Here is a 24760-nt window from a genome sequence, read left to right as displayed (position 1 = left end):
TATAAGTAACTAGCTTTTTTTTTTCAGTCTTTGCAGTCACGCAGAAGAAATCCTAGCGTTTCCATTAGTAATAAAGAAAAAAAAATCTAAAATAAAATAGTCGTTGTGCTTTCTGTAATTAAGCGTATACACAAGGTGTCATGTAACTCTATAATCGAGTGGCTCCGAGCAACTCCAAAGACACGAAACATGTATGTTATCTGTTTGTGCGGGAGATTGCAATCTATGGCAACTGCTATAAATTCTTTCACAAATGGAATCCGGAGGAAAATTGAACGGAGGTGACAAGGATAAAAGGATAAGGGAAAGGGGGGGGGTAAATAAAGGGGGAACTTGTTTGCTGAAAGCAGGATCTTGTACAAGACATGTGCAGTGTTGTCATATTTGGTAAATAACTATAGTACAACAATCTTTTTAACGTTTTTCAAATTTCTCATATATACATAGAATGTTTCCAAAAATGAAACGAAATTTTTAATATAACGTCTAATAGGTTAGTGTTGTCCATAACACAAGAAAATTTTAGTGTGGTCCTCTATAGTGTAGTCACTATGGCTCTCGTCTTTGGTCACAGGTTCGATTCCCGGTGGGGACATGCGGTCGGAAAAGAGCAAAAGCTTTTCCAGGGCACGGATGATTAATGAAAGCTAATTATTATGAAAATATTTTGGATTGAGAATGTGCGAGGTAACGAGAGAACCGCAAGAAAACCCAAGCAGACGATGCTGTCGATATCGACAACAAACTCATATGACCTGTGATCAGAGATGTCTAAAATCCCGAGCCAGGCTCTCAGGATCAATTGCCCTCCAAGTCAACAGAAACTGAGTTATATAAGTGGATACTGAGCCAGAACACCAGTTCTATAATGGGCAGTGAATCAGAGCACGAGTTCTATAAGTAGATTGTGAGTCAGAGTACAAGTTCTGTAAGTGGATATTGAGCCAGAGCAAGAGTTCTATAAGAGGATAGTGAGACAGAACTCGAGTTCCATAAGTGGGTACTAAACCAGAACACGAGTTCTATTAGTTAATACTGAGAAAGACCACGAGTTCTATAGGTGGATTATGGGCCAGAGCACGACTCCTTTTGGTAAGTACTGAGCCAAAACACAAGTTCTATAAATTGATATTGGGCAAAAACTCGAGCTCTGTAAGTGGGTTGTGAGCCAGAGCACGAGTTCTATAAATAGATACTGAGTCGGAATATGAGTTCTATAAGCAGATACTGAACCAGGACCCAGGCTTTATAAATGGATAATGGTATAGAGCACGAGTTCTATAAGTGGATACTGAGTCAGAACATGAGTTTTATAGGTAAATACTGAGCTAGAGCACGAGCTCTATAAGTGTATACTGAGCCAGAGTACGAGTTCTGTAAGTAGGTACTGACATAGAGCAAGAGTTCTATAAGTGGATACTGAGCCAAAGCACAAGTTCTATAAGTGGATATTGAGCAAGGGCAGGAGTCCTCTAAGTAGATATTGAACAAAAGCACGAGTCTTATAAGTGGATAGTGAACCAGAGCACAAGTTCTACAAGTGGATAGCGAGCCAGAGTTTGAGTTTGAGAGAGCGTAAGCCCTAATGAGGCTAATGAGCAGGAGCACGAGCGATTGTAGGCCTTATTGAGGAGAGAGTCTGAGTTCTTAGTTAACATGATGTTAATGAGCGAGATTTTTCACCCAGGTACAAAACTTCCTGGAAAGAGCCTGAATTCCCTCCATCCCAAGAGTACGGTCTTAATTAAAGCATCATGTTATTCTATCATATTAGAGTTTTAAATCTAAAATCCTAGTTGCAATATACATTTTAATTATTTGTTTTTGATTTTTAATTTTAAAATAACAAATTTCTGCCGCAATCTTAACTAATCTTCTGTCTACAATCATTCCTCTCTCCATAATTAATAGGAATTTTCGACTGACTATCTGAGCATTGATTCTTTGACTTAAACGTCTCATGTATAGAGAATATTCCGAATCACAGGTGGATACAATTTATCTCCATTTCGCAGCGGAAAAAAGAAGAAAGAAAGAAAGAAAGAAAATTGTCACTTTAATGTCAAACACGTATGGTTATTTATGTGTCACAGGTGTCTCCTTTCATGTGTGCTCTGAATAATCAATTATTTTCACACTTAATTTCAATTACTCTTCATAAAGAATGGGAAAGTTTTTTTTTTTTTTTTTTTTTAAATTCCAGGCTTCTGTGATACTTGCAAATACTCTGACAGTAACAACATAATATATAAGAAAGTTTGTTTCTATTTGGTTTGCTTGTGCGTTCTTGAACAGAATTTTAAGTTTTTAGCCTCTTCAGGACTACAAGAATCAGGCCGTATCCAAGGGGGTCTAGGGGGGGCGGACTCCCCTAAATATTGCTGAATTCCTAAAATTTTCACGGAAGGCTTGCAAATGAACTATAATATAGTGATAAACTAAAATATGGTTCGACGCCCCCCCCTCCCAACTTCTACCAGGCCTCCGCTACATTTTTGGGCTGGCTACAGGCCTGATAAAAATTTTAGGCAAGAAGAACAATTTTTTGTAAGGTATTTAGGCTAAAGCTGAAAGATAGATTCCAAAGATTGTCATCGCAAATTCATCATTTCTACATTTACCTCTAGTTATGGTCTAAGATAAATATATTTCTATGGTTGTTAGTGTTGCTCACGGGACGAAATGAGGGGAGAAATAAGGTTTTCTTGTCTCGTCTCTGTCTCGTAAATTTTGCAGAAACCGCGTCTCGTCTCTATTATCAAATAATTCTTCCTTATCTGGTCTCCATTCTCGGAAAGCTATTACCGTCTCGTCTCTTTTTGCAGTTTTAAGAATAAAATTTGTTCACAGATAGAAATTTCATATAAAAGTTATCAGAATCCTTTAGTGAAAATGAAATGAAATCTTTGAGTTTAACGTCCCAAGATTACGCTATTTTAAGCTAACAAGGAAAGCTATCCAACTCCTCGACGAGTATCGCATTGAAACTTGCACAAGTGGAAGGACATATTGAAAGATGGAAATATGCTTACTCTTACGATTCACAACGTCGTAGAACCGGAAGTAGAATGATTGTTCTCCCATAGCCCCTGAAAGTTATGTACTCAGGTCATACACGCCAGAATGTGATACACTGGAATCTGTTTTCTCACGAAGACAAACATTGCAAACTCAAGATGATAACAGTCGATGGTGATTGGGATCTCTAGTACCTCATTGATGTGAACCGATGTCAAATGGTTGAACCGGTGCTTGAAGAGATATGAAGTTATAAATACAGTCACTTTGTAGATTTGAATATATTATGTAACAACTTGCGTACCTTTAATGCTCTTTCATAGTAATTACGATCACTTTATTAATTCATACCTATTATATTACTATGAATTTTGTATGTAACGCTAAAATACTATATGAAATCTAATAGTTAAATGAACTAATGTTGCCGACTAAACACGTAAAATTTATCGTACAATCTCGAAAACGAGATGAATATTGTCATATTTTTCGTCACGCCTCGAATTAAAAACTGTACGGTACTTTCAGTGGCGGATCTAGAAGGTAAAAACTAGGGAGTGGGGGCAGTCAGAATCCAGACTATGATAGCTATATCATTAATTCAGTGGTGCCCACTCCCCCTCATGTCCATGACGCACCCCCCCTCAATTGTCTATCCGTAGGTGTTCTTCCATAAAAAAATCTTTTCGATTAATTTTTACACGCCCTCAAGCATATTTATAAAGATTTTTACACCCTCCAAATATTTCAATGACGCAGTTTGCGTCATAGCCCCCCCTTGTGGGCACCCCTGATTAATTTACTAAAAACTTTCAAAAATGTAAAAATAATAGTTTAAATTATTTTTATCACTAAAAACGCTTGATGGGGGGGAGCCTAGGTCCCCCGACCCCAGGCTAGACCCGCCACCGTCCGTCTTCTCTCGTGGGCAACAAATGTTACTACATGTGCAGATCTCAGGACACGAACAAGAGACAAAAGTGTTATTGCTAAGCGATCTAACCTCAACAAACTGTTTCTTTAAAATTGTTTTTATCTTCAATGGCATTTTTGTAGGGTATTGAAGTATTATTGCGGATCTTTGTTGTGCATCGAACCCAAGACCATGTGTAGTTAAAGAATACGCGCTAAGAACTCGGCAATAAGCAAGAATCAAAACGGTACACAGCAGATCATCTTCCGAGAGGAAGAACGTGAATGTTAGAAATATATCACGAAAAAAGGACTAAAAAGAAGAAAAAAGAAATACGAATATCGCCGAATAGAAGGAAATAAAGGGGGGGAGGGGATAGGGTAATGGTACATTCTGATACCCATATATGATTGATGATACTTTTAAAAGCAGATTTAAACACAGAAAGCCTTGCAGGCCGAAATACATAGTAGTTATCAATTCATCTTTACTTATCGCATTCTTACATCCAGCATAACAACGAAAGTATTTGTGTATATGTATTCACGCAACTTATACGAGTTCATGTGAGTGCGTATGTGTGTGTGTGTGTGTGTACAACAAGTGTACTGAAACGTGTTGAAACACACGTTACGTAAGATGCGTGAACACAAGAAGACTATATGATAAAGAACCCTCCCCTCCCCCCCAAAAAAAGAGAGGAAAAATTCATAATGAGGAATGGCTGTTGAAAAACCAACAAGATAAAACTGAAAGATGTCCTCCTAACGTCTATAGTCTGAACCACAAGGTTTTGGGCGGACCCTGCGTGTTTGAGTTGACCTTCCAGTAGGTCATGCAACCTGGAGCCCGCAGGCAGTCCACCACTACGATTGCGGGGGCCATTAGTTCCAGTAGTATATTTTCGTCCTGCACCCTTTCTCCTCATCTATTTTTACCTTCCGGAGCTTCAATTTAGCAAGCAGCCATAAACCCTTCTGAATGTTGTTATTTCGTCTCGTTCCTATTTACTAAGCTTCTTTAGTAATTATAGGGAGACCGTGGCTTCATACAATTTTGTTATATTTCGAAATCTACAATGAACCAAGAAAATAAAATGAAAAAAAGAATTTTAAAAGAAGTTTACAAAAAGAAAATTAAAATGCTTTAGATAAAAGAAAAGGAAAAGAAAAGAAAACAAAAAAAGCAAGTGTTTTACATATTAAACAATACTTCCACATTGCATAGTTAACAACAGAGACGAAAGTGGGGTTACCATCATATGATATTTACGGGAACAATTTCTCCTTTGATAAAGAGGAAAATGTGTCCCAATCAAAATAATTATATAGCAAAATGTAAATAGTGAAGAAGTAGTTTAATTATGTATGTGCTAAGTGGCGAAGCGTGACTTCAAAACCATGGAAACATAATAATCATAAATATTCTGCCATCATGACGAGTAATTTTGTACAAAATTAAAAAAATAATGCACTATGGATTGCCTCCTTAATCTATTTATTTTAAGATAAATAAATTGAGATAAATATTGTTTTCCAAATAAAATCTTCTTCTTCTTCTTGCTCTTTTAACTTCTATCATATTTTTCTTCTGTATATATTTTAGGAAGACTAGTTTTATTAATCTCTTTTTAATTATTTCCAATTGTTTACTTTTCTCTTTAAGTTTTGCTAATACTTCCTTATTGATTTTTCATTTCACTCATTAATTTTCTCCATTCCTCTTCATAAGAATTTTCTTCATTCTCTTAATTCTTCTTTCTAACGGTACCTGTCATTTTTCATTGTTGGTTCTGTACAATACAATATTCCAAACAAATTGCATTATTTGTGATTTTTTTCTCTTTCTTTTGGCAACTCTTTTATTTTTTTCAATAACACAGAATCTACTAATCTTTCTCGGTTTTTATTTTTTTCTCGATTCCTATTCTTTGATATTTTTTCAAGGCAAACCAAGACAGAATATTTACATTGTCCTTCCAGGAGAATTGTAATTGTGAATACGAAGAATACAACTGGACGAAGAAGTAGTACCTGGGATCAATACTGCAAAAAAAAAAAAAAAAAAAAAAGTAGGAACAGAAGATGTAAAGAGCAGAATTAGCATCAGTTGGACAAAAAGAAGAGAAGAGGTAAGAGTATTGTGTGGTCGTAGGGTACCAATACGCCTTATAAGGAAAGTTTACAAAACAGTAGTGAATCTTGTCATATTATACGGAGCGGAATGTTGGACGACGAAGAAGGGAGAAGAACAGAAGTTGGATATTCTGAAGATGAAGATGCTGCGATAGATTTGTGCAGTAACGCGGAAGAATAGAAATTAAGAATGAGGTGATCCGGGGAACAGTGAAGGTGAGACCAGTACTAAAAGAACTGCATAAAAGTAGACGGAGATAATTTCGGCATGTAAGAAGATTTCGGAATACGTAGCTCACCAAGTGGATGCTGAATGGATAACGAGCGTGAGGAAGGCGAAGGAAATGGGGACATATGATGCAGTGTGATGTCACAATGGATATGAGTCAAAATAGAAACAGGTGGAGGACAGCGAATCCGAAAAGCCGACCCCAGCTAACTGAAAAAAGAAACTTAGAAGAAAAAAACATTTTAGGTCTTCAATAATCTTCTATAACTTCTTGGAATTTTAAAGCTCAGCCGAAAGAGATATTATAAAAAAGGCAAAGACTTATTTGCAAACACCAGCATAGAATTCAAGAGAAGTATGCTGAAAACATATGTACGTATGGAATAGGAGTATTGCGTTGTATGCATGTGAGGAATGAACTCTGTGAGAAGAACAAAAATTAAGAACGGAATCTTTTCAAACGTAGCGCTATAGAAGGATGTTAAAAATTAGGTGTCTGGATAAGATATCAAATGGTGGGAGAAAATAGGGGAAATACTGACAAATACTTTGAAAACAAGGGATAGAATGATTGTACATATTGTGAGACATGAAAAAATCATTGTATTAGCGACAGAGAAAAATATCTGGAGGAAGATCACGATTAAACATTCGGACCAACAGTAATACAAGATGTAGGGTAGAAAAAAAGGATATGTAATTGAGAAGTATGAGGAATCACGGAAATAAGAAGTATGAGGAATCACGGTATAGGAGGAGAAAAATGTCTGGAAGAAGACCGCGATTAAATATTTGAACCAAATAATACAAGACGTAGAGAAGAAAAAAGGGCGTGGAAATGAGAATATGAGGAATTAAGAAAATGACGAGTATGAGGAATCGTGGAATTCAGAAGTATGAGAAATCACGGAAATAAGAAGTATGAGGAACCATATAAATGAGAAGTATAAGGAATCGCGATATAGGAGGAGAAAAATATCTGGAGGAAGACCGCGATTAAATATTATTACCAATAATAATATAAGATGTAGGGAACAAGGGACATGGATATAAGAAGTATGAGGAATCATGGAAATTAGAAGTATGAGGGACCACGGAAATGAGAAGCATGGTAAATCATGGAAATAAGAAGTATGAGGAATTATGGAAATGAGAAGCATGAGGAACTACGGAAGTGAGAAGTATGAGGAACTACGGTATGGAGGAAAAATATCCGGAAGAAGACCTCGATAAAATATTCGGGCCAAAATAATACAAGATGTAGGTAAGAAAAAAAAAAAAGAACATGGAAATGAGAAGATTGACTGAGGATAGGGAAGAGTGGAAAACTGTGCCAAAGCAATCGAAAGACTACTGATTTGAGAAGATGAACTTAAAAGTCAATGAACAAAAACAACATTTAGGGAGTGATCTGAAACGTTATCTTCAAGTTAAGTTTATGACGTCACAATTAACGGGCATACAAATTTCTGCAGTATAAGAAAGATCTGGAAAACAACTATTGGTTTACTTAATATCGTGTGCCAAATACTATTTAACTTTACTCATTTTCTAAATTTTGATGGTCTTCCACTTCTTTGTGTATAAGTTATTTTTCTAAAAATTCAAAAAGCGTGTTTCGCATACACATTCTGAAGCCAGGGTATTAATTAAAAAAAAATCCTGTGTGTATTCGATATTGAAACTGGAAGACAAGTATATCACATGCAGTTTGACCATAAGGGAAGGGTGGAGATACTTTATGGAAATGCAATACTGAATTCGAAAGTGGACAGATCTGGAATTTCGAGTTTCAATGGAGTAATAAGGCTTGGAAAGGAAACTGCTCTTGGGACGCTGAATGGATTCCAGAAAATCACTTCCAATTATCTATTACAGTTTTTGTTTTATTTGCGATCAACGTTGAAACATGAAATGCAGTGAAACCTCTACTAACGGAAACCTCCCGTAACGGACATATTTTGTAATCCCTAAACACTGTAATAGGAAAAACATATTGGCGAACCTCTCTAAAGTGGACACTCTCTAGTACGGACACGGATAGTCTTTTCTGTCTTTTATAGGTATTATTTACCTCCGTATTACGGACACTTTCTCTAGAAGCAAGTTGAAAAGTGTAGTAAAAATACATTTTTAGTAATTCATACATGTGTCACCAAGAAAGCATTGTGACAACATTTTGCCTCCTTAACTGTCTGCTCAGAAACCCAGACGAAGCGTCCCTGTTTAACAACACTCTCCATATCCCTTGCTTGTATCCCACTTCCACCCAAGCTGTTTCAGACACAAAAGTGATGGACAGTTACCCGCTGTTTGGGATGAGACGTTATGCTACTGTCCTGTTGGAATCTCTAACCAACCAGAAGATAAGTTTAGGATTTTTTGCCCCCAGGTATGCATATTTCTCAAAAAGGACACTTTTGGACTGCAATTACCCCACAAATTAAAGCGACATATTGAAAATGTAGGAAGTACTGATAAGTGTAAAGTACAGAGAATTATAACATGTTATTTCCATGTTGTGCTTCGAATATAGAGTATTGGATGACGGAGCATAATGCAGGTAATATTCGTAAATACATGATTCATTCAAACAGGGGGCCGCGGTGGCTCGGTGGTAGAGCGTTCACCTCTGGTACATGGGGTCCCGGATTCAAACCCTGCTCCCGCCAAGTGAACTTTGTGGTGGACAAACACCGTGTGCGTGGGTTTCCTCGGGGTTCTCCCGTTTCCTCCCACATTCTTTATTCCACCATTTCATTCAACTCTCATCATCACCTCTCCTTAGGCCTAGCCGGCATAACCGTGGGACGTAAAAGTCAAAGATTTCATTTCATTTTTCATGCAAACATGTATTTTTAATTGTATATTACCTTGTTCACTAATTTATTTAAGAAAATATTGAAACCTCCTCAAAGCGGACACCTCTTTATAGCGGACAATTTTTGATTCCCCAAGGCTGTCCGCTTTAGAGAGGTTTTACTGTAGTTAATTTCTACCACTTCCAATTTGGGTAAAGGGTAAATTAAAAAGAAAAAACTGGAATCTCTTCCTGAGACATTGAATGAATTCCATGATACATCGATGTCAAACCGTTTTTGCTTTGACACCTACCAACAGATAGACATGGAACTACTCATTTACGGGTATCAGAATAGAAAAGATTAAACATCGAGGTATCATGGAATTAACTTACAAGGAGAAGGCAGACTTTGGTAAATAAACTTCGGGGCCATTTTTTGCGAGGTAGTAGTGCACATTTAAAGAGTTAATATTACAAACTGGGAGAGCACAATGGCCAAAAATAACGAAGAAAAATCGTCTTAAAGTTTTCTACTCGCCGCATATATCGTACAACGCTCAGGTTTATCAAGTGACGGCGTGGCAGAATGAGGAAAATCTGCCACTCATGTACGAAGGGTTCTGGATTCGATTCCCATTCGAGTCAAACTTCTTTCTGTTTTTTACTTCAATCAATAAAGTAGCCATTGGTAACTATAAGTAAAATATAAATTCAGCACATGTTTATCATACTAAAACAATAGAAATTTTCAAATCATTTGTAAAATCTTTCAATGTTCCATGTTAACTAGGAACAAAATTTAAGCCATTCTCTAAATATTATTGTTACCATAGTCATATGTGTAAAAAATGTTTTTGACACTTCGTGTCTACATCTGTTGACAGTGTGCGAATTACAAGAGGAATGGTGGGAAATACCCTTTGGTTATAGCAACAGCCAGTATTAGGAAACGGGATTTCCTCCTCAACTACTTTGCAATTCGCACACTGTCAATAGATGCAGACAGGAAGTGTCAAGAACAGTTATTACAGAACGACTGTCGTAACCATAATGTAACTCGTGATATAAGTATATTTACGGAATAGATTAAATTTTGTTGGTAGTTAACATGGAACATTGAAAGGTTTTATAAGTGATTTCAAAATTTCTATTGTTTTATTCATTATAAACAAGTGGTGAATTAATATTTTACTTATAGTTACAAATGGCTATTTTATTGGTTGAAGAAAAGAAACAAAAAAACTTGACTCCAACGGGAATCGAACCAGGGACCCTTTGTACATGAGTCACAGATTTCCCTTACTCTGCTACGCCGTCGCTTTATAAATTTGCGCGTCGTACGATATATGCGGCGAATAGAAAACTTTAAGACATTTTTCTCCGTTATTTTTGGCCATTGTGCTTTCCCAGTTTGTAATATTAACTTTTTAAATGTGCACTAATATCTCGAAAAAAATGGCCCCGAAGTTCATTTACCAAAGTCTTCCTTCTCCTTGTCAGTGTCTCAGGAATATGTTTCATTTTTTCGTCCGTTCTATAAAATTTCCGATACTTTTGTATAACATAGTTTTTGGAAGTCTAGAAAATAAGAGAGAATATTTTGGTTTCTAAATAAATCAATTGAAGTAATATACTGGAGAACTGCTGAAAATAGTTTAAGCCCTTTCCGATAACTATAGAAAGAGATTAGAATAATTTTTGGGTTAGGGCCCCTCCCCCCCCCCCACACATGTAAAAGAATGTTCATAGAAGCAAAAATTTTAACACTTTCCAGCTTATATGTACATTTATAAATCTATTCTTTTTACTGTGAAAAACAGGCATCTTTTTACCTTTAACAAAAATGTTCATAGTCACAATACAAGACAAAGTAGTGACGTATTTGTGATGCACCAAAAAATACGCTAATATAAGCGAAAACGTATATATATTAATTGTATCAGGTTGTCTAATAAACTTCCTATGTACTTGAAGAATATGATTAATGCTACTGTTTACAGTAAGAAGTCATTTAGCCTACTTACTATTATACTATTAAAGAATATTTAAATGATTCATTAAAGGATGTGTTGGTAACAGATGCTTACTCCTGAGTACGTGCCAGGTATGGTACAAAACGGTTTCTTAATTACGATGTAAGTGATCATGTTTACACACTTAATATCTCTTATTCTAAAGTTTTTGTATTTTAGAAAGATACATAGGTACAATATTACGTATACCTTCACCTACCTGATAATATTATGTGTACGAGGATAAATCAAAATTATCCGCAATTTTGATATAACTCTTTTTACATTCTTCATACTGACTTCTGTCCTCGTTTATTTTATTGTTATGTTGTTGTGGTCTGCTAGTAAAGTTTAATCCTAATTGCTCCATTTGTATTCCTTTTATTGCAGATAGATCATGGCCGCTTAATTAGAAGTTTGCCCCAAAGAGAAACAACGAGCGGTGATTAGGTTTTTGTGGTCCGAAGATGTATCAGGAACCATGACTAATTTCCAGATGATGTGCAACTTCATCAATAGTCACTTGTCTGTCTAACAGAACCACGTGCACGCTCAATGTTGTCATCATTTGTGACATTAGATGGTTGACCGGCTCTTTCCTCGTACAATGGCGTATTTCCGATTTTGTTTCTGGGCGGGGGCTTTCCTAACTTTCGAGGGGGTGCTTTGCCTGAAAATGTGAAAATTCTGCAAGATATTTCATATACTTTAATACAGCAAGTAAGATTTCGAGGGGGGCTTAAGCCCTGAAGCCCCCCCCCCTAAATACGTCACTGCTCGTACGTAACACTAGTGCGACAATTTTCGAATTTTTGCATCCATTCGTAGACACTCCGTTGCGGCAAGACCCGTTGTCCGCCGAAATCTTTGTTGGTTGCGGGTCATGATACAGATTCTGACCAGAAAAATCGGATTACTGCTAGTTGTTCCTCTTTGGTGCAAACTTCTAATGGAGTGGCCATAATCTATCTGCAACAAAAGGAAAATATATGGAGGAATTAGAATCAAACATTCATAGCATGCTAACAGCATAACAATAAAACAAACAGGGACAGAAGTCAGAAGAGTTATGTCAAAATTGCGGATAATTTTTGACTTACCTTCGTATTTTTTTATTGACAATTGTAATACTTACATAAGAATTTCTTGTGTTTTGTAACCTGATGTAGGAGGCAATGAAATGAAATCGATCGCTAAGTCAGAAACTTGCACAGCGACAAGTTCTGAATCTCTGTTTCTGTACGCCTACTGTCATTTTGCTTTCTTTTCTCTTCTTTTTTATTCTTTTTTACCTTTTAATAAATTTTTATGAAAATACGTTGGTGGTGTGACGTTGGAACAAGTCATTGCTCTTTTATATGCCCACATTAGTTATTATGTCTCTCTAAGATCTCCGTTCTAAAGGAAAAGATTGACCGTGATATGTTTAATGCGATTATTATTTTTTTCTCTCTTCCATTTCTAAATTTTGGATCAGTGCCACAACACAACCACGTTCAACTTGCCCATTCCCCTGGAGCTAAAGTCTGCGACCTGTCTGAAAGATACGCAACTGTTGGAAGCTACTTCACTCGCATGATGTGTGAGTGTGTAGGAAGACGAGTCAAGTCCTTAAGTCGCCAACTCTCAAAAGCTGTGTGTACACAGATTTTTAAATATTCAGCATTTACTACGTTGGAAATAAAAATATTGTCAGTCAGTAGTCACAGCTGTGATTGGTTTTAACCACAGCTTTCCATTCGTCTCTAACTTAAGGCAGGTTTTTAATCCTTGTAGTTTATATATATATATATATATAGATATATATATATATATATAACAGTGGCGGATCCAAGGGGGCTATAGCCCCCCTTAACGCTCAGGTATACCCTGGATAAAATGGGCTTCAATCCTGCTTTCCACTGGATAAAACGGCAAAATATTGTTTACCCCTCCCTTGATCATATCCTGGATCCGCCCCTGTATATATATATATATATATATATATATATATATATATATATATATATATATATATATATATACAGGGTGCCCGAGAAGCTCCTAATCATTTCTGGGAAGGATCACTTGAATTCAAATGAAGTGCTTATAATATCAACGAAGACACTGTAAGTCAACAAAATCATAGCAGTTCCACATGACTGCCCTCTATATCCAAGCAGAGTTACCATCTCTCTGCGGTGCACCTGAACATATGCTGCAACATTGCTGGGGGAATTGTACGCACCAATGTCGGAGTGCCCTTCATGAAGATGCGCTAAATCCCTGATTTTCAAGTGTACAAGTGAAGATTAAGCATTTGTTTATTTCATGAGAGGGAGATTAAAACTCCAAAACCATTTGCATACATCCACTGAGTATCCTTTATTTATTTATTTATTTTTTTATTTATAGTGGGTCCATAACACTGTTCGTAAATTCAGATATGTTTGTAAATCGAAGTTACTTTTCCCATTGAAATTATCCGCTCTGGCGAAAGAAACATGGTACTGCATGCCCTTTTTACATTTTAAGTGTTTCTGTGATGTAGAATATAGATTGAAAATAACGTTATCATTTTTAAAGACAAATAAATAGCACTAAATTAAACAAAGCAGTTATGAGGACTAAAAAGCCGAAAAAAATAAACAAATATTGTTTGAACACAGAATCCACTGGCGTCTCTGGCATGTAAAATTTGGGGGGGGGGGGTGATATCAAAGAAAGTGGTTTAAATTGTACTATCTAGTCCAACCTGTTTATTAACTTCGATTCCATTTGTTACCTTTCTGCTTACCTTCACGGACCCCCTAAGGTACATCAAGAACTCGATTACAATCGTTTCACAGTCTGAATATTATATTCCAAATAAATATAATTATTATTATGTATATGACATTCTGTCGTTAGTAAATTAATTAAATTAGAATAAAATATTGAATATTTTGTATTTCAAAATATTGGAGGGACGCGTCCCTCTCGTCCCTCCCTCTAGAGACGCCAGAGAATCTGACATATAATGTTTACAGCGACCGCTCAAAATCATTGCTAAATGCTTAGAATTATCGATAATAAGCGTGTGTATGCGTTCATATCCTGCAATATTCTTAAGCCAAGAGGACAAAAAAATATTCACAAAACTTGTTCGTAAAACGTTGGTTCACCATATTAAAAAAGAAGAAAAAAACTTGGGTTATACAGGAAGAATGTGGTACAAAAGTTATGGTAGATTATACTTAACTGATTAACGCTAACATAAGCTACACTCTTAAAATCGAAACCGTATAAGCGTAACTTAGTTGCGCTAAGCTAAATAAGTAAATTTACTCCAAGAAATATCATTTCTAACAACTTTCCTTATGCATTTTTACAATACGACTTCTTATAAGCAGCGGTGCAAATCTATCTTCAACATTGGGGGAAGACCGTTCCCATAATATTTTTTAAGCGATGTTCAAAATATTTATGAAGTTGAAAAACAATGCTGTGGAGGATCAGGGGAGCAGAGTTGTCTTCAACATTGGAAGGCGGGCAAATTTGAGGCTTATTTTGGGGGAGGGGAGGGGAGACTCATATTACGGTAGACGAATCTGATTTCTGAGGTCAACCTGTTGTATATTATATAGATGTAGATGAGGTGGAAGTCGGACAGAAATCATCATTTCTCCCACCCCTAAAAAAAACAACAACACACATTTCAAATCGGATTATTGAGGGGACAATCCCCCCAGTTCCAACATTGAGAAAGACATGTCCCATTCATCCCCCCAAGATTTGCGCCAGTGCTTATAAGGCAAAAGGTGTATATTGGTTCTAAAAAATACCACATTTAAAGTGATTTATCTTGTGTCAGACCTAAAGTAAGTCTGCACGCATGTCTGCTTATTTTAAGGTTTAAAAAGAACTGCTAAAATTCTCACAAAGTATTTATTTATTTTTAAAAAAATCTTTAAGGAGTTAGACCTAAACTTCCATAGTACAGGGAAAAGCAATTACAAGCTCAGCGGAATACTGTATATGATTACAAACCATATAACAGAAACGGTTTCGCGGAACCGATTGAAAGGAGCTTCTTCAAACGTTTCATAGATGGCAGTTAATGGCAATCTTAAAGATGTTAATGAGATTTCCGTGAACTAACTTAATTCGAAAGAGAAAACACGTGTACTTTCAATAATTTTCCACTTACTGTTTTTCCTGTTAAACACAAAATCCAAGGAAAATTAAAACATCACGAACAAAGTTTTGTAAAGCAAAAGAGAGAGTTTCAAAATTCCACGTACAAATTATTGAAGTGACTCTCCAAAGATATATAATACTCTGCTATACTTACCCTGAAGACTAATCTTCTCCCACAAAATCAATTAAACAAACAGAAGGAATAATAATAATAATAATAATAATAATAATAATAATAATAATAATAATAATAATAATAATAATAATAATAATAATAATAATAATAATAATAACAATAATAATAATAATAATAATAATAATAATAATAATAATAATAATAATAATAATAATAATAATTTGATATGTAAGTAGCAATTATCTTTGAGACTTACAAACTATAATATACATAAGGATCAGAAGCTTTATCCAACAGTTTCGCCCGTCTGTCTCTCTGTAGACAGGTATTTGATCCAAAACCGTAAGAGATATTGAGTAGTTGGTTTTTGGAATAGATACAGCGTCCAAAGAATACATTGCATCTCATTACTCTACTAAAACAGGAAGTGGTAGAAATTTGTTACTACTTCCGGTTTCAATATTTGTCTCTATAGAGCAAAAAGGGTAATAGATAGAGACAAGCGGATTTTTGTAATCGATTTAGCGTTCCACTAATACATTCCATCTTCTCCGTTAAACCTCTACTAAAACCGGAAAGGGTAGAAATTAACCATTTCCGGTTTCAAGACTGATCACCAGAGAGCAGAAACAATAAGATATAACAAAAGGCGGTCTATAGAATTTCCACTGACCGCCATACAGCAAAAATGAACTGTTATCTAATTCTGGAGAGAGGCAAAGCCTCCAGAATTATTCCTTAAAGACATAGTGCTCAATAAGTATTTATTTGTTGAGCAGTAAACGCTTTGTTACCCTACAATACAATATTAAGAATCGCTTTGTGATAAAGTAGCTAACACAACTGCTATACCCGAGTGGTTGACCCTGGGTTGGATCCGCGGTGACTTTTCCCCATTCCAACTGTCACAAACCCACCAGGAAGAAAGAAGAAAGAAACCTTCGTTGAAGTGATACTAAAACAATTTGAGATAGCAAATGACTAAAATATATTTATGAGTTTACAACCCGAAGACCGTGATAAAGCCAATACATTAAATTGTAATAAGTGTGACCTGAACTACACGTAAACCAAAACCAACTAGAAAAAGCATGACCCCGGGTGCTGACACCCAATCTTTAGATAAATAGCTATTAAAGTGAATTTGAAAACGAGATAAAGACTGGACGTTAAGATAAACTTTCAAATAAAAAAAGGTAGGTGAAAGCATTGGGGATCGTTGCATCATCTTACAAACAGTTTAGTATTGGTATCTAGTATGGTTTAGTATCTATTCAACAAACATCAGACTACTTCTGGAAGAATGAGACTGGGGGTTGTGTTCATGGTGTAAGCTATTTTTCCCTTTACCCCAACTTGAGCTGTGGATAGGGTAGTAAAATTGGTATCTCGTAAGGGGACAATCTATACTATTTGCTACTACCACTATACTGTTTGTTAATTCTGTAAAACGAGAGCTGAAACTATTAATAAATATATTTTGTTTAAATTGACTTTATAATTCAATAGCTGATCTTTGGTTTTAATTATCATGACCAAAGTCAACAGTTAAAGTACTGTATCTCCGAAAGACTAAAATCATTAAAATAAAAAATTGGAACCCAACAAAGTAAAGAAAAAAAATGCCGCTGTTACTTTCCCGCTAACAGCTTTCGAGAAGGAAGCAACTGAATTTGATGACATGAGAATGTTCTGCACAGCATATAGGATTCGTGGAAAGCTATCTTTTGGTATACAATGTGAATCAGCTCCGAAACCATAGAACATTTTACTGTTCTGTTTTATCAACGACTGTCGTATATTTTTTTTCCACAGGAAGAAAATAATGAGAAAAGCGTTGGGCGAAAACAGAGCCTGGTTTTGTTTATGTTAAAATAGTTCTCCTCTTGCATTACTCTTTGCATGCACCTGGTGCTCCCATGCATGCATTACAAATAGAAAACACGTTCCTTTCTCCTTCTCTCCCCTGCCGTACACTGCAAGAATAGTGTTAAAGGAAGGAAGAGAAGGAGGAACTGTACTTAATGCAGAAATCCTGTTGAAACTCTACTCCACCAGCTACTGGAATCACGACTTAAGTATAAACTACATACGTATGCAGAAAAACAAGAGGTTGGAATTGCACCGCGTTATAATCAACACCTACTTACTGCAAGTTATGTGACACCGTGCACATTCACAAGTAGTTTTAATTCTTGCATTATATTATTATTATTATTATTATTATTATTATTATTATTATTATTATTATTATTATTATTATTATTATTATTATTATTATTATTAATCAAAATAATCCTCGACGATGGTTAGCGTGCTCAACTTTTGTGCACTGGGTCCAATTTCAATTCCTGGTGGGAAATCTTGGAATGCCTTAGAATGGTTAGAATTTAATCTTAAACTGTAAGTCTACGTCTCATGTAGCGTTAGAACCCAAATAATAATAATAATAATAATAATAATAATAATAATAATAATAATAATAATAATAATAATAATAATAATAATAATAATAATAATAATATATGGCTATTCATTCTTCATAGAGAATTATTATGAAATAATATGAATCTTTAGTTGAACATTCCACGATTATGCTATAGATAGAGACTAAAGTAACACGAATAATACACAAACCGACTTGGGTACAGAAATCTGTCATTTCAGAGTTATAGGCTGCCGAAAACATGACAAAATGAACTTTAAAGGTCAGCTTCCATAATATTGGAGGCTTGAAGTTAACTTTTTTAATGTTTTCGGAAGCCTATAACTCTGAAATGGCGGATTTCTGCACCCAGGTTGGTCTATACTTTTTCTCTTATCTTGGTGGATCACCTCCCAAACATTGTCGGTGTTGATTTGAAACACTCTGTATATATGGGGGACGCGGTAGCTCAGTGATAAAGCTTTCACTTCTGACGCGTCGAGTCCCTGGTTCAACCCCAACTTTGACCAAGTGGGTTTTGTGATGGACAAACACTGTGTGCATGTATTTTCTCTGTGTTCTACAATTCCCCCCCCCACTTTCCTCCTTCCACCATATTATCATCTATTTTATCATCGTCGTGTCTCTTTGCATCATTACATAAACGTGGTACGTTAAAGTTAAAAATAAAAATAAGTTATATATATTTTCGAGTTTGTATATACGTTTATATACATTTATATACATTGGGTAAAATAAACAACTGAAACTAACATAAAATGTTGGGCACTCTTCCTACGAGGTTGAAGGTAAAGTTATTATGAATATTAAGGAGAATGTTTATTTAGCCTAACAGTTTTAGTCTATATCTTTATTTTACTTCACCCATAAAAAATACGTTTTACATAGGTAGGGCATTTTTTCTAAACGTCTGCAATAACGAAATAACACCGAATTACTCAAAACTTCTCCTTTGTAGTGCATTGTTTTATTTATTTTTACAAAAGCGTTGTATTTCTTGTTACATTTTTCTTACCTTTTAGTGTTTGCATTATGTTTTCCTCTTATTACGAAACCAAAAATGCTCAAGCTTGTTGTTGATACAAAATCAATAGAATGCCTAGCCGTCTGCAACCAGCCAAACTTCTATGACAGTTGGGTTGTATAAGCAATAGGCGTTTAGGCCTAATCTGGCTGAATTAACAAAATATCCGGATAGGTTGGAGTTACTCACTTCTTGCCTCCACTCATACCTTTAAATGAACGCTTTTTATACCAAAACTTGATCTTTTTCATATTTTTTGACCACTTAGTACGGAAAGTATTTTATGAATGTTTATTGTGCACTGTAGGCATGTTTTAAAAATTTATTGCAGAGAAAGGAAGTCCAAGAGTTTAAAGTTTGCAATGTCTAACTTAATTGAAGTAAAATTAAAATGGTCCACACTCTGAATACACACAATTTTAAAATAAACAAAACACTAACTTAAAATATTGGTCTAATTCTTAAATAAATTATTTTTATTTGTTTTGCTGTTCATTGATAAATAATTACATAAATGTGAAAAGGTAACTAATCAGAACTTACTTTTAGTTTTTTTAAAATGCGTTTGATATATGACTACTTTTCCTTGACAAAGTCGTACTTTTATGAATCCAGTACATATCAAGTGGATCGTTAAAAGTATTGTAATATACCTTACTTTATCAGGGAGAATTTTAACTTTCATTCTTTACATTTTCTTTTTTGTAACTAGGCCGGGTAGTAAGGAGTCCGGATAGTTGCGAGCCGGACAGTCGAGAGTGTACTGTGATTAATTTTGTTAATCTATACAGGGCGTTTCAAAACAACACCGACAACGTTTGGGAAGTGATTCCTGACACCAAGATAAGACAGAAAGTACAGACCAACGTAGGTGCACAAATGCTTCCTTTCAAATATTTCAGAATTCTAAGGTACTCACGCGACAATTTTTATAGAGTGATTTGGCTACGAGAATATACGAGGGTCATTCGGAAAGTAAAGAACGTTTTGCGCTAGCGCGTGCGCGTGTTCTCCCACCCCCGCTGCCGCTGGGTTATTGACCTGGGCATGCTTTAGCCTCAGCCTGGCACCAGCTGCGATGCGCTACGGTCCGTTATTGCTTCGCTGTGCGACTGTAAAATGTGCGATACAATTACTGATCCCGCCAAGTGTGAGGTTCGTAGTGTGATAAGATTTTTGAATGCAAGAAAAGTGCGTCCGATAGAAATTTATAGACAAATCACTGATTGCGGATTGCTGGCCAGCGGCGTCATCCTCCTCCACGACAATGCCCGTCCTCACTCCGCGGCATTGACGAGGGACTTGCTTCAGCAGTTTAAGTGGGAAGTTTGGGAGCATCCACCCTATAGTCCAGACTTAGCCCCCAGTGACTTCCACCTATTTCCAAAGTTGAAAGACTTTTTGGGTGGAAGCCACTACGGCAGTGATGATGAACTTAAGGAAGCTGTTAGTGATTGGTTCAACAGTTTGGCGGCAAATGTATATGTCGAAGGCATGGAAAAACTTGTACCACGGTATGACAAGTGTTTAAATTTACACGGCGACTATGTCGAAAAGTAACTTAAGTATCACATAGTATGTAACACAAATTTCGCCTTTGTATATAAGTTATTAAAGTGTTTATACAAAAACGTTCTTTACTTTCCGAATGACCCTCGTAATTTGAAGTACTCACCAACTCCTTCTATAAAAATTGTTGCGGAAGTACCACAGGATTCTGAAACATGGATATTCGGATAGGGCACATACTAGTTTCTAAGTGAAGTCTTGACCCAGCTACGGTAGGTCCCATAGTATTGGAGCTATGGACTTTTAAAATTCTTTTTTTTTTATGTTTTCGGAAGCCTATAACTCCCAAAGGAAGCATTTGTGTACCCAGATTGGTCTATACATTTTGACTTATCTTGGTGTCAGGAATTACCTCCCAAACGTTCTTGGTGTTGTTTTGAAACACCATGTACAAATAAAAATTAAAATGAATATACTGTACTGTAATACGGCGGTTCAGTGGTACAGCGCTTACCTCTGGTGCATGGGGTCCCAGGTTCGATCCCCGACCAACTGTGGAAACTGGTGGACAACATCGTGTCCGTGGGTTTTTCGGGGTACTCTTGTTTTCTCCCACTTTATCATTCTACCTATTCTTCCATCATCATTCACTTGGCTAAAGGGCATGATCGTGGCAGGTTAAACTGAGAGATTTCATTTCATTTTTGTGACCCAAAAGAATGAAGAACTCTGAGCGTCCTTATGGCGCACATTTCAGCAGTGACACCTAGCCAGAGCATCAGTTTCCAAGGTCATATTTCTAACCTTCTCAAGCCAGTATATAATAAAGAACTAACCATCCGTCGGCTTACTTCCAAGAAATAAACTATTATCATTATCAGCCCTACTCGGTGCTCCACAACAACAATAATAGAATACTTCATTCAATATTTTAGACTTAACCGCATTTACTCAGTTTTGTGATTTCTTCAATCAATACACATACACCGCAAATAAGGTGTTATTTGTATGCTTCGTTCAATATACAGCAGTTCGTTCAACTGAGTGACACTACAACAATTTGTGTTCTAATGTCACAATTCGTCGAAAGTTTTATTTTCGCAAATTAAGTTTTTTGATGAATAGTAGTGTAGCCTTTTTTCTATAACCGACTATTTCGTTATCTAACTAGAATCCGAGTGCATTGTGGTCGATTAACACACATGAGCAGCTTGGAGGAAAATAATGCCACTTCCGGTGAAATGGGTTGGGTTTGGACCACAGAACAGTACGTAGGTATTTTAATTTTGGAATTTTGCCTGCAGATTACTTGGATTGAATTGGATTTTCAGTTTAGCGTCCCTTTCAGCAGTGAGGCTATATGCGATGTGGACCTATAGCTTAACGTGGGATTCGTACCACATGAGCTCCCGCCGGGAATCGACTTTCGGTCTCCCACGCCAAAAAATACGTGCTCTAACCACTTAGCCACGAAGGACCTCTACGTGAAGATTGCAAGGGAAGCTTGTTGGGCTGTGTCATTGCTTTCCTTGAATGTTCTTTTCCAGTTTTCTGTTTTTTAAATTTTTAGATGTTATTAAGAAGAGGAAGAGAAACTGGTTGGGACATTTAGTAAGAAGGAACTGTATCATGAGGGACGTTCTAGAGGGCATGGTGGCGTCCAAATAATCGGAATTGCCATTTAAAATCGAACCCCGGGCCACTCGCACCAAATACTTGGATGATACTAGACCAACTAAATCACTGGGGTGTGTACTTTAAAGGGTTTAGAAAAGATAATAATAATAATAATAATAATAATAATAATAATAATAATAATAATAATAATAATAATAATAATAATAATAATAATAATAATAATAATAATATAGATTGTACTCACCCACTCTGGTATCTGCTGTAGGGTTTATACTGAACATTATTCTTGTCTTCACTTCTAACGGGAGCAGCAGTTGTTGACTGTTCTTGTGTTGTACTCGTTGTAGTAGTTGTTCTTTGTGTCACAGGTTGAGTACGCACATCATCTCTCATGGGCACATACGACGTCGAATCCCTTCGAATAAACGTCGAAGGATATCCATAGTTTCTATCCAGATCATTTTGGGAGGAATGATGTCTTTTATGATATGATCTTTGTGACCGATACGATCTGGAATTGTACGAGTTATGATGCCGTCGTGTGTCTACGGTGCACAGAAGAACCGCGATAATAAGGGTAAAACGTGTAATTTCCATGATGTACAACGTACAAACACTTTAGTTGGTTTGGAATTTTCGTCTTTGTATGCACACAACACTTCTTTCTTTCACAAATTTATGCAATGACCTTCCATTTCCTTTTCTAAACAAAACACATTATTATTATTATTTCTTGAGAATTTAACTTGGACAGTAACAAACTATTATTATTGTGAATCACTGTAATACTTTCCCTTAAGTTATCAATGAGTGTTCAAAATATTATGTTTATTTGATCGGGGCCTTCTGAAGCAAAACTCTTTTTTTAAAAAAACAAAACAATTTTGTCTTCCTTTGCTGCACTTTAGGGTTACATTTCACTTACATATGGTATGAACATTAACACACACGACAGCCACATAAAAACATAGATATTCTTCAGAAATACACTCTAGAAAAAACACAGCAAAATTTTGTTTCTCGCTGCTTGCACTGTATATATAAATAAAATCACTTAAAATTATGTGGTTTAAAAAGTAATACAGTAATACTTTACTTTGTTTCTGAAATATCTAATATTCTTTAAAAAGACATGTTTAACGATTCCCCAAATCCTTCACTTCATTGCAGAAAATATTCTTCTTCAGTACCAACCCTAACTTAAAACAAAGAATTAAAATATTATTATTACATATTCACACCAAATAAATATGGCCCGTATTCTCATGTGTGTTTCGTTGGTTCCTTCCAAATACGATGACAAATTACAACTTGTACGTTTTGTAGTCAAGTTACAGAAGAAAAAAAAATCTTGATAACTAATAAAAATGCAAATATTTTTTAGGAAGACCAGTTTTGATTCTATCTTCTTCTTCTTCTTCTTTCTTTTTTCACACTTTTAATCTGTCTTCAATAAGCCGTCACGTGATAAAGAATCACCACGAATCACCGCCTTCGTTAATCACAGTTCAACAGGCTTTCGGGTAATTATCAAACGTTTCGCCCACAATCGTGCGTTTTTTTTATTATTATTTATTCTTTGATTCTTTTTAAAGACATGAAGGAATAGATTATATAGTCGCCTGACGCCTCTCACCGTTTATAACCGGTAATTTTGTTAGCAAACGTAGCGCCACTCTAACAAGTACTTCAACGAAAATAATAACAAGAAGAAGGAAAAATATGAGGAGAGAAAAGAATATTGCAACTGGAAAATAATCAAATACGTTGTTAAGTCCTCTTCTTGTTTCTTCTCTGACAGTTGAATAACGGTTAGTTTTTATCTAATCAATAATCTTAATGATAACCACTAAGCTAGGAAATATGGGTGCAGATTGGTTACGAAAAAAATCGAAAATAATAAATACGCAAAATTATTACTTTTTTTGGGGGGGGGGGGAATTGAACACAAAATATTTCACTTAAAATTTTAGTGTACATATGACTGCTGCTGTGATATATTTTTCTTGTATCTTGGCACATGTGAACACTCTTAAAATAACAACACAAAAAAAGTTATGTAATTTGTTCAATGTCACGGCCGTCAAAGAAATGAAAAGAAAAAAATGCAAATCGTTTAGCAGGACACCATTAAGACAGTGTTGTCTTTAATGCCTCTTCGTCACTGCGTTCAGTGTGTTTCTTTTTTCTTTCTTTCTCGCGGGCTCCGATTATCGTTTCGCGGTCACATTCTTGCAGTGTAGACAGAACGAAAATGATGACCAACACCAGTCGTTCCGCTGTACCGAAACGAGCGACTGACTCCAACTTTCGATGCGAGAGCCGTTTGTGTGTGTGTGTGTTGAGTTGTGTGAGTCCGTCTTGTTTCTTTAGCGATTTTCAATGTGGTTCCTTTTTGTGTGTGTTTGCCCATGTGGATTCTCCAAAGCAGACAAGTTTACCCATAGTTACAGCCAATAGCAGTGCAGGCAGTGAGTATCATGTTCTCACCTGATGGCAGCACTGTCGAACTTCGCGACTCGAATAATGCAGAACTGCAAACCATAAACAACTAACGCTAGATCTTCATTTTTTCTTCTTAATGAGTAAAAGTAGCAGGAAGTTTAATTTTCTGGGCAGTAGCTTATTTTTCATTAGAAAATAACCTTTATCAACGAACTTAAAAAGTTCGTTACTGAATTCTCTACGCCTGTGTTGTGTGTGTGTGTGTTATTTGCGAATTTTTCAATTTTGAGCCCT

The 24760-nt window shown here is 35.9% G+C and overlaps 1 protein-coding gene across 1 annotated transcript in view; it reads right to left on the bottom strand.

The window, feature by feature from the left end:
- The window catches only part of LOC145689173 (uncharacterized), a 124767-nt gene extending 100374 nt beyond the window's left edge, over positions 1-24393 (bottom strand). The window contains exon 1 of the mRNA XM_081763304.1: positions 22266-24393. Coding sequence (XP_081619430.1) covers positions 22266-22618 — 353 coding nt within the window. The 5' untranslated portion in view covers positions 22619-24393. The remainder of the gene's footprint in view (positions 1-22265) is intronic.
- Positions 24394-24760: the final 367 nt, after the last annotated feature.

This window comes from Thermobia domestica, chromosome 7, assembly GCF_964235325.1.
Source record: "Thermobia domestica chromosome 7, izTheDome1.hap1.1, whole genome shotgun sequence".
Taxonomy (NCBI): Eukaryota; Metazoa; Arthropoda; class Insecta; order Zygentoma; family Lepismatidae; genus Thermobia; species Thermobia domestica.
This window is presented reverse-complemented; position numbering and strand designations above follow the sequence as displayed.